Below are 17,125 nucleotides of genomic sequence, written 5' to 3' on the forward strand. Positions count from 1 at the left end.
CATCTATTGGGTTTATTGGTTAGGACTCTATAAGGAAATGCCCACTGGATCCTAGCAGCTGTTCCGGGTCTCTGGCAATCTGGAGGGATTCTTGCTTCATGAGCTCTTTGGGGGGTCTGCTGCCCAGACAGGCCTTGGGCCTCTGACATCCCCCTCCCCAAAGTTTGCAGACACAGATAACATTCTGACCAACAACCAGACGTTGAGGCTTTTGGTGGAGAAGGGGCTGCCAGTGGTGGCCCCAATGCTGGACTCCCAGACCTACTACTCCAACTTCTGGTGTGGGATCACCCCCCAGGTGAGGGTGGGGCTGGGATGTCAGGAGGCTGAGGTCCTGGGAGGAGGGGCATAAAGAGCAGAGAGCCTGGAGGCCCTGGGGTCTGTGGGCTGAGGCAGGGGAGTTGCTCATAGCTGAGAGCATCCCCCTTCCCCAGGGCTACTACCGCCGCACAGCTGAATACTTCCCCACCAAGAACCGCCAGCGCCGGGGCTGCTTCCGGGTCCCCATGGTCCACTCTACCTTCCTGCTGTCCCTGCGGGCTGAGGGGACATCTCAGTTCGCCTTCTACCCACCTCATCCCAACTACACTTGGCCCTTCGATGACATCATCGTCTTCGCCTATGCCTGTCAGGCCGCTGGTGAGGACTAGCCCTCCTTGAGCATTTCTTGGAGGCCCCTGAGCGTTTGCACATGCTGCTCCTTCTGCCTGGCATGCCCTTGCCTGCTCTGCATTTCTTCTTGTCAACTCCTGTCTGGCCTTTGGGTCAGAGCATTTCTTGAGTCTACTGCCTTTCTGGCTGCCACCGTTGTGGCACTTTCGTGTATTCCTTCACTAGGCAGATATTTATGGAGCACCTGCCATGTTTGAGGCAGTGGGGAAAGAGTGGTGAGTAGATTCAGGCAGTCCTTGCCCTCCCGGAGCTTCCAGTTCAGTCAATCAAAAGACCACACGAATCAGTGTTCAATCACAACCACGACAGGAAGGGGAGCTGTGTGTGTGTGGTGCTGGGGCTCGAGCCCAGGGCCTCACGTATGCTAGGCAAGCGCTCTGTTACTGCGCTACATCTCTAGTCTGTGAACTCGTGATCATAGATACTCTGGAGGGTTAGACTAGAGCTTCCTGGTCAAGGAAGTCTTCCTGGAGGGAGTGAACTTCTGGTCTGTGATCTAAAATCTGAGCAGGCAGACACGCGTGGTGCATGCCTATCATCCCAGCAACTCAGGAGACTGAGTCAGGAGGGTCACAAGATGGAGGCCAGCCTCAGCAACTTAGTGAGAACCTGTCACACAGTAAAATAAAAAGGTCTCAGTGTGTAAAGCTCTGGACACTGGGGCAACCCTGAGGGGCTGTACCACTGAGCCACATCCCCAGCATCCCCAGCCCTTTTTATTTTTTTGAGATGGGGTCTTGCCAAGTTGCTTAGGGCCTCTCGAAGTTGTTGAGGCTTGCTTCAAACTTGTGATCCTCCTGCCTCAGCCTCCCGAGTTGCTGGGATGCCAGGCATGCGCCACCGTACCTGGTTCTGTTAGTTTCTCGTTGCTACTACTACTTCGATGAGCAGCCACTATTAATTGGTCAGCGTGTGAAGGAATCTGGCGGAAAGTGGTTTTATCTCCATCACTCAGGCTTCTACATGTGCTGTTGTGCCCTTGCTCTGATCAGGGTCTGTGTGCAGTGCTGGGCATGGGTTAGCTTTAAAACAGACACTGAGTGCCTTAATAATTAATAAAGGTGACAGTTTTGTGTATGTGATCCTGGAACTGAACCTTGGGCCTTGTACATGCCAGGCAAGTACTCTACCATTGGGCTACATCCCCAGCTTGAAGGTGACAGATATTGAAGGGGAAAAAAGGTCACTGTGGCTCTCAGGTAGAAGACAGTGTGAAGGGGCAGTGGGGGTGGGGAGAGTTGGGAGTTCAGGGGTGTAGCCACAGGACTTGCTGCCATCCCTCAGCTAGGGTCCTGCTCCTTCCTCACCTGACTCCCTGAGGGCAGGCACCCCATATGTCTAGCTCAACACCACAGCCCCAGTGCCTTGCAGGTGTCCTAGACAGGTCTGTTCAGTAAGCCACCATCTGCTGTTGTGTGTCCCACAGGTGGGGAGCTGAGTCCCAAAGAAGACTCACACACTGGGTTCCTGGCAGGTACTGCGCCGGGGGCCTCTGCTGGGTCCTGCAAGCCCTAGCTCAGTTCTGGCACTCCTTGACCTCTCTCTACAGGGGTCTCCGTCCATGTGTGCAATGAGCAACGTTATGGATACATGAACGTGGGGGTGAAGTCCCACCAGACCCTGGAGGATGAGAAGGTCAATTTCATCCACCTGATCTTAGAAGCACTGGGTGAGGGCTGGGAGCCTGCCCCGCCCACCTGCTGGCTGGTCCCCTGCCTCCCCTTGCTGACCCTTTCCTAGGCCCCAGACTCAAGTCCGCTGGGCTTGGGATTCTAGCCTTTCCCCTAACTTGTTCCGTGATGCTGAGCAAGCCCCTTCTGTGGGCCTTTCTTCCTGTCTGCTATGGGGCGGGCAGATCTGTCATCCCAGCCTTTTCTGCCCAGTCTTCTGCTGAGGGGGCAGGAATGAGGCTGGGGGCGAGGACTGCAGGCTGGCTGTCCCCAGAAGTTGGTGAGCTCATGATTAGGGTGTGCTTCCCTTTGCAGTGGATGGGCCTCCCATGCAGGCCTCAGCTCACGTATCTCGACCTCCGAAGAGGCCCAGCAAGATGGGTTTTGATGAGGTATATCTCCCAACCTGTGGAACTGGGGACAGGGGGTGGTGGTCTCTCCCCTCCCCCTGGCCCCACCCCTCTGTCTCCTCCAGATCTTTGTCATCAGCCTGGCCCGTAGGCCCGACCGCCGAGAGCGCATGCTGAGCTCGCTCTGGGAGATGGAGATCTCTGGGCGGGTAGTGGACGCTGTGGATGGCAGGTGAGGCTTCCTGTGGATGGGGTCCAAGGGGACAGCCTAGTCCATCTCTGAGCTCCTGGGAGTGGGTAAAGCAGAAGAGTTGAATTAGTTGCCTGTTCCAGGAAGCATCCAAATAGGGCCTGAAGAATAGGTCTTAGGGAATTCCAGGGCAGACAGATGCAGGACAGGACACCCTCGCTCAGCCCACTAGAGGGAGGAGGTAGAGTGGCTAAGGCTCCAGACCTGGGTTCTGCACTGCCACTTTCCAGCTTTGTGACCTTGGGCAAGTTGCCCCCATCTCTCTGCCCTGTTCTGTAAATGGCAAATAATCCTGCCTGGCTCTTCCTGTTTTGCAAGGGTCCAGTGAAGATTCAGCCAGAGCTCAACACCTCTTAGTGCTGTAAAGGGTCAAGTGTCCTTGATACCACTCCTCTCCATCCTGGACTTAAGTCCCTGATGGGTGGGGGTGGGTGCATCCCAGCCATATTCCTTGGGGAATGCCAAGGCCAGGTTTCTCCAGCCAACCGGGCCTTGTGGCCCGTATGCCCGTCACAGTTTGAGCCCTCCCTGTGTGCTCGGATGGAACGCAGGCTCTTGTGCATACTAGGACAATGCTTTAGCATTGAGCCATGTGCCCAGCCCACCCCCAGCGCTTTTGCTTGTAGGATGTCCATCCTTTGCTTGGTCATCTGCCCGAGAAGTAGCTACCACGGTGCCCATGTTCACCTTGGGGGGCTTCCCCCCAGGCAGCCCCCTCTGTGGAGCTCAGGACCTCCTGAGGTGATGCTGGTTCCCTCCAGTCACTGACAGCTTTAGACCACAGAAAGGAATTACAGGGCTTAAACCTCCTTTGAACTAGACTCTGTTGTGACTGTCACCAACATGAGGCCCTCTGGAGGAGTCTCTGGCTGGCACCTGTCATTCCATTACACCTGTGTCCTGCAGGATGCTCAATAGCAGTATCCTCAGGAGCCTTGGCGTGGACCTGCTTCCTGGCTACCAGGACCCCTACTCGGGTCGCACACTGACCAAGGGTGAGGTGGGCTGCTTCCTCAGCCACTACTCCATCTGGAAAGAGGTGAGGATACCTGCCTTCTGGGCCACGCCCTTCAGGGACATCAGGGGCTGGCTTGTCCTAGACATGATTGTTTTCCCAGCACTCAGGTGTGCAGGTAAATGAGTGAACGAATGCATCCACAAAGCATCTCTAGGACTCCTCTGTGTCCACAGAGGGTGCCCTGGTTCACTCCACAGTCTCTACTGACCATATGCTGGGTGCTAGCAGATATTCTGTCGAGGAACACACAGAACAGGAAGAAGGCACATCTGTCTCCTTCCTGCCAGGGGGGGATCTGCCTGGGGCTCAGGGACCAGAGATGGGCACAGAACTCAAGAAAGAACCAAACTCCCAGGGGAGAGAAGCGCAGGCTGTCCCCACAGTGCAGTGGCCCTGTCTGCTGCCCAGGTTGCCATGTGGGCCTCACCGTGGAGAGTCAGGCAGAGTGAAACTGTGGCAAAGGCGCAGAGAAAGCAAGGGCTTTTCAGGAACAGAGACAGGAAGCCTGAGGCGTGGCCTTGCTCATCCCTTGGCCCAGAGGCCTCAGCCAGGGGCCAGGGGGCTGGGCCTCCAATCTCCAGCAATGGTGTGCAGATTCAGTCGTTGTTTTTATTTTCATTTGTTTTGATTTTATAGTGCTGGGAATTGAACCCAGGGCACTCTACCACTGAGCTACGTCCCAGACATTTTTGTTCTTTCTTCTTTATCTTTGAGTCAGAGTCTCACTAACTTGCTGAGGCAAACTTTCAATCCTCCTGCCTCAGCCTCATGAGTAGCTAGCATTTAAGGTGTGCACCATGGCACCCAACTTCTTGTTTTATTTTCTTCTATAGCCACAATATGTATGTATGTGTGTGACCTCATGTTTACATTTATGGTTGATTTTTACCATCTGAACAAATTGAAGGATGACATGGTTCATCATTTACTGAGCTGATTTCATGTTCTTTTCACATTTCCAAAGTTACAGAAAGTATTTTTTCTTTGCAATGTTGGGGGCTGGGGTCTCCCCTCACCCCCACCCAGCCCAGCGTCCTTCCAGAAGCTCAGGAGGCTGAAGAGATGAGCCAAGTCCTGGAGCCCAGCAGTTGCAGGTCTGCTGTGTGCCCTTGGCTGGGCAGTCTCACCTCCTTCCTGTCATGGGGGGTCACATTCCCGCCTCCTGGGTATCCCTGGAGGTGAATGGTAGCACTAGCCCCAGGGATAGAGCAGAGCTCAGTGACCACAGCAAGGGTGGTAATTGCCAAATACTTCTTTTTGGCAAACTAGGCTGGGGATCTTGGGGAGGGCCTGAATTTCATTTCCTAGGCAGTGGCAGCCCCGGTGGGCTTGGGAGTCACTGTGTGAGCCTTGGGATGTAGCTAAGGAAGGCAGATGGGAAGTGGGTAGCTCAAATCTGCAGAGCCATCTCCCTATCCCCACCATGTACCACAGGTAGTGGCCAGGGGTTTGGCCCGGGTGCTGGTATTTGAGGACGACGTGCGCTTTCAGAGCAACTTCCAGGGGCGACTGAAGCAGCTGATGGAGGAGGTGGAGGCCCGGAAGCTTCCATGGGACCTCATGTAGGCAGCCTGCACCCCAGGGGGAAGGGAGAGGGCTGGCTACTTCCTGCTTGGAGTCCTGGCCACTTCCTACCTCTGAACCTGGCTGAGAGGGGACTTGACACCCCAGGACCTACAGTGGCTTCTGGGGCCCTTGATTCACTTGCAGCTACCTTGGCCGAAAGCAGGTGAACCCTGAGGAGGAGGTGGCTGTGGAGGGGCTACCAGGCCTGGTGGTGGCAGGGTACTCCTACTGGACACTGGCATACACTCTGAGTCTGGCAGGCGCCCGCAAGCTGCTGGCCTCCCAGCCTCTACACCGCATGCTGCCTGTGGACGAGTTCCTGCCCATCATGTTTGACCAGCACCCCAAGTGAGGCTTTGTTGGGGCTGGGCAGGGCAGGGGTGTCCCATCCAGGAGCCTATCTCAATAAGTTCCCTCGCTGGGCAGCTGGGGAGGTGGAGCCTGATCAGGCCCAGGTCACCCAAGAGTGACCAGTGGTCAGACCCAGCTGCATGTGAATGCTTTGCTGCCCTCATGTTTTGTTTTTTTTTTTTAGTTGTAGGTGGACACAATACGTTTATTTTGTTTGTTTCTATTTTTATGCGGTGCCGGGGATCAAACCCAGCGCCTCATGCATACTAGGCAAGCGCTCTATTACTGAGCCACGACCCAGGCCCCCACCCTCATGGTTTTAATCAAATGGCTTCCCCATTATGAGCCTCAGTTTCCTTATATGGAAAATGGGAATAATAGAAGTCCTACTTCTCAGGGCTGTTGTAAGGACCAGTGGGGAGGGCGGTGAGGGGAGGGGAGGCACCAGGCTCCTAGCTGGTATGGGGTCTGGGATCAGGGGCCCACCTTGGCCCACCTGAACTGTCTTCCTGTTTCACAGTGAGCAGTACAAGGCACACTTCTGGCCAAGGGACCTGCAGGCCTTCTCTGCCCAGCCCCTGCTCGCTGCCCCCACCCACTATGCAGGGGATGCTGAGTGGCTCAGTGACACAGAGACATCCTCTCCTTGGGACGATGACAGCGGCCGCCTCATCAGCTGGACTGGCTCTCAAAAGACCCTGCGTGGCCCTGTCCTGGCTGGCAGCAGTGGGCACAGCCTCCATCCCCAGCCCCGGGATGAGCTCTAGGTGAGGCCCTGCTTACTGGGCTGAGTCTGGACCTGTTTCCACCTCCTCGGCCATCTTCTCTTGTTCTATCACTGGCTTTGTCTTTGTCTCATTGTGTCTTTGACTCGCTCTTGCTCTGGCTGTTCTCTGTACCTGTTGGTGTTTGTCTCTCTCAGTTTGCATCTGACTCCAGTTCTCTCTGTTTTTCTGTTCCTGCTTCTTCCACCTCTGTCCCATCAGGTCCAAACAGTGACTCCAAAGGAGTGCATAGGAGCAGAGGATATTGCTGGCAGGAGCTGCGCCCAGAAGCCACAAAGCCAGAGAGATCTGGCTGTCGCCTTAGACTTGGCCACTCTGCCTCTGGACCAGTCTAGGTTGGGAGAAACCACTCAGAACTGGATCCCGTTTCCCAGAGGTCGCTTAGCAAAAGGGTAGGATTCAAAGACTCCTGACCCTGCTGGGCCTGGTTCATAGCCCCAGGTAGAGGGACAGAGGGGGCTTCTCAGCTCTCAGTTTCATGTTGGGCAGACTCCTGGATCCCTCCCTCCCTAAGGACTCAGCCACTGGTCTCTTCTGTCCCTTCTACCTCCACATCAACAGCCTCCCCTGCTCAACGCCTGGGTCTCACCAGAACCTTCTTTCCTGGCAATGGGAAGTTCAGGGAGGTGGAAGTGGGAGGTAGAGCCCTGCAGACCTGGTGTTAAGCACAGAGTAACCTCAATAAAAGCCAGATGTATTTGCACTTTATACTTTTTAACAAATGGCCAAGCCTCTGCGTCTCTGCTGGCCTGGGAGGGAGGCTTTCCCTATCTAGAGATGAGGAACAGAGGGGAGGGCAGCCAGAGGAGGAGTCAGGCTAGGCTGGCGTCACCTCCTTGCTGTGTGTTCTTGGGCAAGGGCCACCCCATCTTGGCCTTTCTCCCATCCCCAGTGGACTGAGGGTGGGAAGGAAGAAGCTCGTGGGCTGGGTGGTGTAAAATGCTGGGCAGTGAGTGCTCACTTGATGGAGCCATCGTGGTGGTCACTGATATCATCACCATCCTTGCCTTGCTGTTGGTCAAGGAGGCCCAGGCCAGACCCGGAGCTGCTGATTCCAGCTGCTCCCTGACCACTCCTATCTTTGGAGCTCAGAGGAGGTCCAAGTTTCACCTCTGGCCCTAACCAGTGGTGCCACAAGAGGGCGCCAGATTCTAGGCCCTGGACCATCTGGGCCAGGGTGCCCTCTGCTCCTGTGAGTTTGAAACCCGGAATGGAGGGCGGGGCATTTGGAACCTGCCCCTATGCAGGGTCATCCCCAGCAGCAACTGCTTGGAAAATGTGCCTTCCTTCCCTCCCATCTGCATAAGCATAGGGCTGGGCCTGGGCCTGTCTCCCATGCCTGCAGTTGAGTCAGAGCAGGAGGGAGAAGTCCCTTTGCCTAAGGTAGCTAGCTGCCTTGGCCTCTACCAGGACAGGATCAATGCCCTGGTGTCTTCAGGCTCCCTTCTTCAGAGAAGCCCCTTCCTTACCCCTCTCCATGGCGGACCCACTGGGTGGTGTGAGCACCCCTGTCCCGGCAAAGTCTAGCAGACACCTCTATGGTTGGACTGTCCCTGGGCTCTGTCCTGTGGTGGGGATCAAGGACTTGGCATGACTGTGAGAAGGGCTTTAGGCCAAAGCTGGGGGCTTGGTGCTTTATTTCTTCCCAAAAGGAAAGTCATTAATCCTGAATGGCTATGACCTTGGGCAAGTCCCTTCTTCTGGTATTCCCTTCATTCAGTGAGCCAGGACCAGGCACTGGGGGTTATAGCAGTAAAAGACACTTCAAAAGTGGACTGGGGAGTGGGGGGCCGGCTCTGTGGTAGAGCACTTGCTTGCACAAGGCCCTGGGTTCAGTCCCAGCACCTTAAAACAAAAACAGACAAAACACCCCATACCTCGTGGAGCTGCCATCCCAGCAAGGGGGACAGACAACCAGTAAGGAAATTAATTAGAGGCTCTTGGTGCTACAGAGGAGAAGGAGGAGCGAATAGGTAAGTGAACGGGCAAGCCACGTGGAGGTCTGAAGGAAGGTAGAACAGGCCAGGGGACAGGTCTGCAAAGGTCCGGAGCAGGGAAGGACTGCAGCCTGAAAGACAACGAAGAGGCCATTGTGGCTGGAGCACAATGGGAAGAGGAGCCAAGGTCAGAACAGGCAGGGCCTTGATGCCAGGTTGGCTTTACTCTGAGATGGAGCCACTGGAGTTGAGGAAAGAGAAGCCACCTGACCTAACTAACTTAGATCAGCATGTCCGACACAGTTTCACCCCAGCACCCAGGCTGCCGTCCTGAGAGGGGACTGTGGGTGGATCCAGAGTGGAACCAGGGGGACCCATGAGGAACCAGGTGTAATAATTCATGTGAGACTCAAGGTGCCTCAGACCAGGTGGTAGCCATGGAGGTGCTAGGGGGTAGAGCAACAGAGTTCCAAGAGGAGGGAACTGCTGAGGGTGACCCTGGGGATTTGACTGAAGAATGGAATTTCCATTGACTGAAATGAGAAAGCACATGGATGGGACTGGTTGGGGACGGATCAAAAGCTCAGGTGCCTAAATTGGAGATCTAGGTGGAGATGTCAAGTAGTAGTTCTCTCTTCTTTTTTTTTAAGCCTTTATTTTATTCATTTATTTATGTGCAGTGCTGAGAATTGAACCCAGTACCTCACACATGCTAGGCAAATGCTCTACCACTGAGCCACCACACCCCAGCCACCTCAACTTGTGATGTTCTTAACAGCCTCCCGAGTACCTCGGATTCTTAAATAAAGTATAAAAAAGGGCTTGGGATGTGACTCAGTAGTTGAGCAACCATGGGTTCAATTCTCATACCAAAAAAAAAAAAAAAAGATGAATTTGACAGGTCATATACTATGTAATCCCATACATATGAGGGATTAGGGATCTTCCTAACAGCCTCCCAAGTACCAGGCATGTACCACTGTGCCTGGCTCCTGTTTGAATTTTTTTTTTCCTTTTTTGTACTAGGGGAACTTAATTACTAAGCCACATCCCTAGCTTCCCCACCACCTTTTTTTTTTTTAATCCCTAGCCCTTTTTATGTTTTATTTTGAGACTTGGTCTCCCTAAGTTACTTAGGGCTTCACTAAATTGCTGAGGCTAGCTTTGAATTTGTGATCCTCCTGTTTCAGCCTCCCTGGCTTCTGGGATTACAGGAATACACTACCATACCTGGATGGAAATCTTTTAAAACCTATTTAGCTGGATATGGTGGCACACGCCTGTAATCCCAGTGATTTAGGAGACTGAGGTAGGAGGATTGCAAGTTCAAGGACATCCTCAGCAAATTAGTGAAGCTCTAAACAACTTAGACTGTCTCAAATAAAAAGGGCTGGGAATACAGCTCAGTGGTGCCCCTGGGTTCAATCTCCAATAAAAAACCTATTTAGATGATGGTTTTTCTAAAAAATCTGCTCCCTCATATCTGCAAGAGTAAGTAGCACACTCTCTTGTAAACTCAATATTGTAAGCACCCTGGTGCTCTTTGTCTACTGAGGTATAAGGACCATCTGTCCCTTTACTAAGTGACCACAAACCACTGAGCTTTCTAAGTTCCTTAATCATTTTTAAAGTTATTTTGCTTCTTCCCTCTCTCTGAAGTTGCCAGGATGAAGAACATAGATTCTGGGGCTGGGGATGTAGCTCAGTGGTAGAGCACTCACCTAGCATGAGCAAGGCCCTGAGTTTCATCCCCAGCACCACAAACAAAACTAAACTCTAGAGTGGGAGTCTACATGGTTAAAGTTCTACCATCTCATGTGACCTGTGTGACCTTGGGATGTTACCTAGCTTCTCTGAACTTTCATTTTCCCGTGTGAAAATGGGGACATGCTGCCTTTCAGTGGGACGTAATGCATGGTGATTGTTATTTTATCATTTGGTTGTCTGGGGATTATCCCAGAGCCATGAGTGATGATGATTTCTGCTGCAGAGGGCCAAGAAGCATAACTTGAACTGGTTTAACCAATAAAGACATGTGCATAAGTTTCCCCCAAAGATCCATAGATTAAAGACATGTTTCCTACCCTGTAGCACTATTGTGAGGTGGTAGAACCTTTAAGAGATGAAGCCTAGGGGCTGGGGCTATAGCTCAGTGGCAGAACTCTTGTCTAGCATGTGTGAAGCACTGGGTTCCATCCTTAGAACCACATAAAAATAAATAAATAACATGATGGCATTCTGTCCATCTTCACTACCAAAAAATAAATAGGGGCTGGGGTTGTGGCTCAGTGGTAGAATGTTCGCCTTGTACATGCGAGACCCTGGGTTTGATCCTCAGCGCCACATACAAATAAATGAATAAAATAAAGGAATCCAAAAAAAAAAAAAAAAGCTTTAAAAATAAATAAATAAATAAAAAATTTAAAAAAGAGATGGAACCTAGTGGGAGGTTTTCTTGTCATTGGGGACATGCCCTTGAAGAAGATATAGGGAGCCCAGCCCCTTCCTGTCTCTCCCTTTCATAGTTTGGCCATGAGATGACCAATTTTGCTAAAGCACTACTGCCATGAGAAACTGTCTCACCACACACCCAAAGCAACAAGACTAATATGATCGTGGAATGAGACCTCTGAAACCCTGAGTCAAAATATTCTCTCCATTTTTTTTTCTTGATAATGCTAAGGATGGAAACTAGGACCTTGCATATACCAGACAAGTGCCCTACCACTGAGCTACAAACCCAGCTTTTTAAATTGATTATCTCAGGTACTTTGTTATAGCAATAGAAGGCTGTCTAACACAACATGTATTGTCTAACCTAACTAAGTGTCCATAAGTGAAGTGAACTTTGAGTTTGGTTTAATCTCTGCTTCTTTTTTATCTTTTGGGCCCGTGTATTGGTTTATTCTCAGGTTGGTGGCAAAATGGCTGCTGCCATTCCCAGTGTTCTATCCTAGACCAGAAATACATCCAGTGGAAAGAAGAAGTTTACTTCTAGAGGCTCTCCCGGAAAGAACCCTGGCGTACCTCCCCACATTGGCCCAAGTTGACTCACATGCCCATTGCTGAATTAACTGTTGATGATCGCAGGCAGAGGGTAGGATTTTCCTCAGGCAACTAGACTCATCCTCAGGGCCTGAGTTGGCCTGCATGAAGCAGGGTCTGAGGTCACATCCATGTTCCTGTGGGCAGTGAGCATGTGGTACTGATGAGCTGGCATGGTCAAGGTGGTATTCCACACCCTGGATGTCTACTTAAGCAGTCCTGCAGGGATCACCACTGCCTATCCTGGACAGAGGACCTTGAACCTCTTGTTGCAAAGGTTCTGGTCCCATGAGCCCCAAGGCAGCCCCTGCAACCCCAAGTGAAGCTGGTCCATGGAGGAGGAGGAGACTGTTGTGCGTCATCTCCTCCAAATGGTTCCACAGATTCATTTTCCCAAAGTCCTGATAGCCCTATCTGTTTATAGCTCACCTGTCCTTTTATTTTTTCAGTACTAGGGATTGAACCTTAAAGTGCTCTTCCACTGAAAAACATCCCAGCCCTTTTAAAATTGAGACAGGGTCTTGCTAAGTTGCCCAGGCTCACTTTGAACTTGTGATCCTCCTGCCTCAGCCTTTTGGATTGCTGATATTACAAGTGTGAGCCACCATGTCCATCTGCATCTTGACAGCTTTAACCACGCATGAATGTTCTGCAAATTAGTGCTTTAGCCTTATTTTGAAATACTGACATGGAGAAGTTGACATTCAATTAAAAATCCACTTGTAAATTTTCAATTTATCAATTAGTGAAGAGAAAGTTGTTCAAATCTTAAAATATAATTTTAATTTGATGGAATTTTTATTTTAATACTGAGGTTTGAACCCAGAGGTGTTCTACCCCTGAGGTGCATTCCCAGGACTTTTTATTTTTAATTTTTTTTAAATTTATTTTTTGGTAGTGCTGGGGACTCAACCCAGGGCCTCACACATACTAGGCAAGTGCTTTACCACTGAACCACATCCCCAACCCTTATTTTAATATTGAAACAGGATCTTTGCTAAGTTTCCCAGACTGACCTCAAACTTGTAGTCCACCTGTCTCAACCTCCCCAGTTGCTGGGATTACAGGTGCAGGCCACCGTGCTCAGCCCAATTCCTTCTTAACTACCTAGTTGCTGTGTACGTATTCTGTTTTTCAATATGTGCTCTAAGAGCTGTCATCTTCCCCCTGAGTGCTTCTAATTTGCCCTGTTCTCTCTACCCCCAAAGTCAGTACAACTGTGTGCCAACCAAGAGTCAAGAGGCTTTCTAATAAGTAAATGGTAATAGATTTTGGGTATTAACTCTTTTGCCAGGGAAATTTTGTCTCCTTGTTTCTCTACCAAATTGTAGATGCTGGAAAGGGCCCTCCCTGGAAAAGGACAGTTTCTGCAAAGCTTGGTGTGGTTTTGCTAACCACAGCATGGATCATGGGGGCAGAGAAAGATGATCTGAATCTTGTCTTGCCCTGTCTGTTCTGTAACCTTAGGCAAGTGACCTGACCTTTATCTAGCCTCAGTTTTCTGTTCTGTAAAGTGGGGTGAGTACTCATGCCAACCTCTAAGGATATAGTGGGGATTCATGGAGCTATTGCAGGTGGGCATGGTGCCTGGCACAGAGGGAGTACTCCACCATTGGGTGCAAGCCCCCAGGTGACACTTTAGACAATAACAGAGTAAATCCAGATGGACTTGGAAGGTCAGTTGTGCCAGAAGAAAGAGAAGCCCCTCTGGAAATGATGGTCTAGCTTCCATTATCAGATTCATGACTTAATTATATCTGATCTGTGCCAGGTCCTTCTATTCCAAGAATCTCAGTTTCCCCCTCTATGAAAAAGAAGGAGCATGGGCTGGGGTTGTGGCTCAGCAATGGAGGGCTTGCCTAGCAGGTGCAAGGTCCTGGGTTTGATCCTCAGCACCACATAAAAATAAATAAATAAAATAAAGGTATTGTGTCCTACTACAACATACAAAAAACATATTAAAAAAAGGAGCATGACTAGATTTGCCTTCCAAGATCCCTCCCTAATGGTCTAGAAACTGTTTCTCAAGTTGAATTCCCTAGAAAACTTGTTAGATGGCTTGTTGGTCCTCAATTCCAGAGTTTCTCATTCAGTTGGTCTGGAATCAGAGAATTTGTATTTCTAACAAGTTCCCTGGTGATACTTATGCTGTTGGTCCAGGGACCACACTTTGAGAACCACTGATTGTAGAACATAGTACCAGCACTGAATGCAGTGTTCTTCTAGTTTCGGAGGCTCAGGATCAGTGAGTTCAGAGAATCCAAGACAAGCAAGTCTTGATGGGGCCTGGGAGAATTTTCTCTCCTAGCTCCTCCCCAAACTTGCAATCTCTCAAGACATCTGAAAGAAAAAAACCCGATGTTTTGTAGCAGGATCCTTATTCCCAGGGGCAGTGCTGGTACAGTTGCATCAAGGCCTTGGAGGAGTTGTTCCTGGATGGAAACAACAGGTAATCAGGCCCTTGGGCAAAGGAAAAGTCTGGACCCTGAGCCCAGAAGACTCTGGCACCTCCCTGCAGAGAGTCCTGCAGGCTGGGGCCTAGTGCTGGAGCCAACACCTCCTTCTTCACCTAGGGCTATTTTCTTCTTCTTTTTTTTTTTTTTTAAAGATGTTGATGGATCTTTATTTTATTCATTTATTTATATGGGGTGCTGAGAATCGAACCCAGTGCCTTGTACATGCTAGGCAAGCATTCTACCACTGAGCCATAAACCCAGCCCCCACTTGTGGCTATTTCTTTAAGATTTTTTTTTAATAGAGAGTGAGAGAGAGAGAGAGAGAGAGGGAGAGAGAGAGAATTTTTTTAATATTTATTTTTTAGTTTTCAGCGGACACAACATCTTTGTTTGTATGTGGTGCTGAGGATCAAACCCGGGCCGCACGCATGCCAGGCGAGCGCGCTACCGCTTGAGCCACATCCCCAGCCCCACTTGTGGCTATTTCTAACTAGTGAGAGAAGTCCCTGTTCATTGTGTAAACTTAGAAAAATAGAAGTAGGAAAATAAAATAATCAGCGTTAATATTTTTGAGATATTGGGGCTGGGGAAGTAGCTCAGTGGTAGTACACTTGCCTAGCATGAGCAAAGCCCTAGATTCCATCCCTAGCACTGCAAAGAGTAATATAAAATACACCCTTGTACCCTCCATCCAAAATCTACAATCTTGCTTTGCATTCATACCTACATCTTTCTCCTACCTTCATGCCCAAACACAGTAAAGAGAGTTACATGGAACTTGAGTTTCCTAACCCCTGTTTTTCAACCAGTCCATCATGGATTATTTTTTTCAACAAGTTTTTAATCTTTGAATGTTTTTCTACCTAGAAAGATATGCCTTTTTAAGAACATGTGGAGCTGGGATTATGGGGCTGGGATTATGGCTCAGCGGTAGAGCGCTCGCCTAGCACAGGTGGGACCCGGGTTCCATCCTCAGCACCACATAAAAATAAAGGCACTGTGTTGTGTCCATCTACACGAAAAAAAGAAATATTAAAAAAAAACATGTTTTCACAGAAATGTATAATTTGTAAGTGAAAATCTCCCCTAATTCCATTTTCCAGAAATCATTAGTTTTAACAGTTGAGTGTATAATCCTCCAGATTTTTTTTTTACATGCATGTATTCACACAGAAATAACTTGTGTGGGTCTGGGGATGTGGTTCTGTGGTAGAGTGTCTGATTGGCATGCACAAGGTCCTGGTTTGGATCCCCAACACCACAAATAGAAGAAAAAAAAATAAAAAAAGAAACAATTTGTGTGTGAACACATGCATGTAGTCTACTTTAGTTTTGTACCTTGCCACTCTGAATGACCAGTGCCTTCCATCCTGAAGCGAGAGGCTCTGACCTATCACTACATTTCATAGTGACTTGGGCGTCGTCCCAGCTCAGGAAGTTGAGAGCCTGTCTTCAGGTGTAGGCGTGTCACCCATGGAGTTGAGCTACACTCTCCTGTTCCTTTGTAATCCTACCCCCCTGTTTGGGATAGAATGTTCCATGGAAATGCCCTTTGTGTGTCCCCTTCTCTTGCTCAGTCTTTGGGTGTTGCCTTCCTAGATGTCAGTCAACCTGCTGATAGCAGACATCAGGAGGCTAGGTTCACCCCCCTGAAACTTGACCCCTTGCCTCATTTGAATGGCTTCTCCTCAATAAAAGGGTTCAGCACTTGTTCTCTCTTTCTGTGGACCCTTAAGGTCAGAGGAGCCATCACAGGACCCAAAGAAAAAGGTATCTCTGTCTCTTGTGTGATTATTTCGTGCAGCCCAGTTCATCTGGAGTGACCCTGAGTGTTTTAGTCATGAGGAACGCGACACTTTCCAATGCTGGGAATCAAATCGAGGGCTTTGCATATGCCAGGCAAATGCTCCTCCACTGAGCTACAACTGAGGCTAACTCACTTTGAAAAATAAAAGCAAAACAACTCAGCTATGTTTTTTTTTTTTTGCATTTTAAGACAAATATTCTTTTATTTCTGTTAAACTGAATATACAATTATTGCTCTCTAGGCAACCAACTTTTGCTTATAACTACAATTTCAAAAAATATGGAATACTTCACAAATTTGCGTGTCATCCTTGCACAGGGGCCATGCTAATCTCCTCTGTATCATTCCAATTTTAGTATATGTGCTGCTGAAGCGAGCACAGCTATGTGTTTTGAGATCTTTTCATATCTAAATAGTAGTTCTGTTTATCTCTTTTGGGGGATTGAACTCAGGGGTGCTTAACTACTGAATCACATCCTTAGCCGTTTTAAATATTTTATCTAGAGACAGGATCTTGCTAAGTTATTTAGGGCCTCACTAAATTGCAGAGGCTGGCTTTGAACTCAAAAACCTACCAAGCCGCTGGGATTATAGGTGTGCGACACAGCTCTGTCTCATTTTCAGTGGTGCTGGAATAGTGTGTAACATAATTATCAGGCAGCTAGGGTTTTTCATCCTTTTACAAATAGTAGTCATTTTAATTAGGCCTCAGGATTAGATAGACCTGCATGCTGGGATTTGGGGGTTATGAGTTCTGCCCAACTCAACTGCCCTTTATTCCCAACTGCACCTAACTACACATTTGTACCAGATTCCAGAGAGAAATAACATACAGGATTTAGTGTTACTTATTGATCTTGCTGCAAATTTTGTAGATTGACTTTTATCTTTTATTTATGTTTATTTTATTTTTTTGTATTAGAGACTGAACCCAGCACTTTACTACTGAGCTACATCCTCTTTATTTTTCACTTTTTATGTTGAGACAGGGCCTTGCTCAGTTGGTGAAGCTGGCCTTAAACTTGAGATCTTCCTGCATCAGTCTCCCAAGAATCTGGGATCACAGGCATATGCCATCCTCAGCTTCTGCCCCTTCTGAAGGGCACAACTCTTAAGAAACAAAGGCAGGAGAAAAGCATTTTTTGTTCTGGGGTGTTTTGTGTTTGAGCAAGGAATTTTTTCAGGCTATCTGTATTTCCTGGAATGGCTACATTTCTA

General features: G+C 49.3%; 1 protein-coding gene and 1 non-coding gene across 16 annotated transcripts in view; one reads left to right on the forward strand and one right to left on the reverse strand.

Annotated features, from left to right (window-relative positions):
- Cercam (cerebral endothelial cell adhesion molecule) overlaps window positions 1-7,370 on the forward strand; it is a 50,221-nt gene extending 42,851 nt beyond the window's left edge. For all 15 annotated transcript variants that reach the window (XM_058581806.1, XM_058581808.1, XM_058581807.1 and 12 more), the window contains 10 exons: window positions 164-298; window positions 435-639; window positions 2,222-2,341; window positions 2,658-2,734; window positions 2,818-2,924; window positions 3,849-3,981; window positions 5,395-5,522; window positions 5,671-5,874; window positions 6,398-6,644; window positions 6,864-7,370. In XM_058581806.1, coding sequence (XP_058437789.1) covers window positions 164-298; window positions 435-639; window positions 2,222-2,341; window positions 2,658-2,734; window positions 2,818-2,924; window positions 3,849-3,981; window positions 5,395-5,522; window positions 5,671-5,874; window positions 6,398-6,644 — 1,356 coding nt within the window. In that variant the 3' untranslated portion in view covers window positions 6,864-7,370. The remainder of the gene's footprint in view (window positions 1-163; window positions 299-434; window positions 640-2,221; window positions 2,342-2,657; window positions 2,735-2,817; window positions 2,925-3,848; window positions 3,982-5,394; window positions 5,523-5,670; window positions 5,875-6,397; window positions 6,645-6,863) is intronic.
- An 8,810-nt stretch (window positions 7,371-16,180) lies between these two features.
- On the reverse strand, window positions 16,181-16,287 carry LOC124097527 (U6 spliceosomal RNA). The gene has a single exon (XR_006853265.1). It is a non-coding gene; the product is annotated as a U6 spliceosomal RNA (small nuclear RNA).
- Between the last annotated feature and the right edge of the window lie 838 nt (window positions 16,288-17,125).

This window comes from Marmota monax, unplaced genomic scaffold (assembly GCF_021218885.2).
Source record: "Marmota monax isolate L192 unplaced genomic scaffold, Marmota_monax_Labrador192_F-V1.1 WCK01_AAM20220418_F8-fsc00020, whole genome shotgun sequence".
In the NCBI taxonomy this organism is placed as follows: domain Eukaryota; kingdom Metazoa; phylum Chordata; class Mammalia; order Rodentia; family Sciuridae; genus Marmota; species Marmota monax.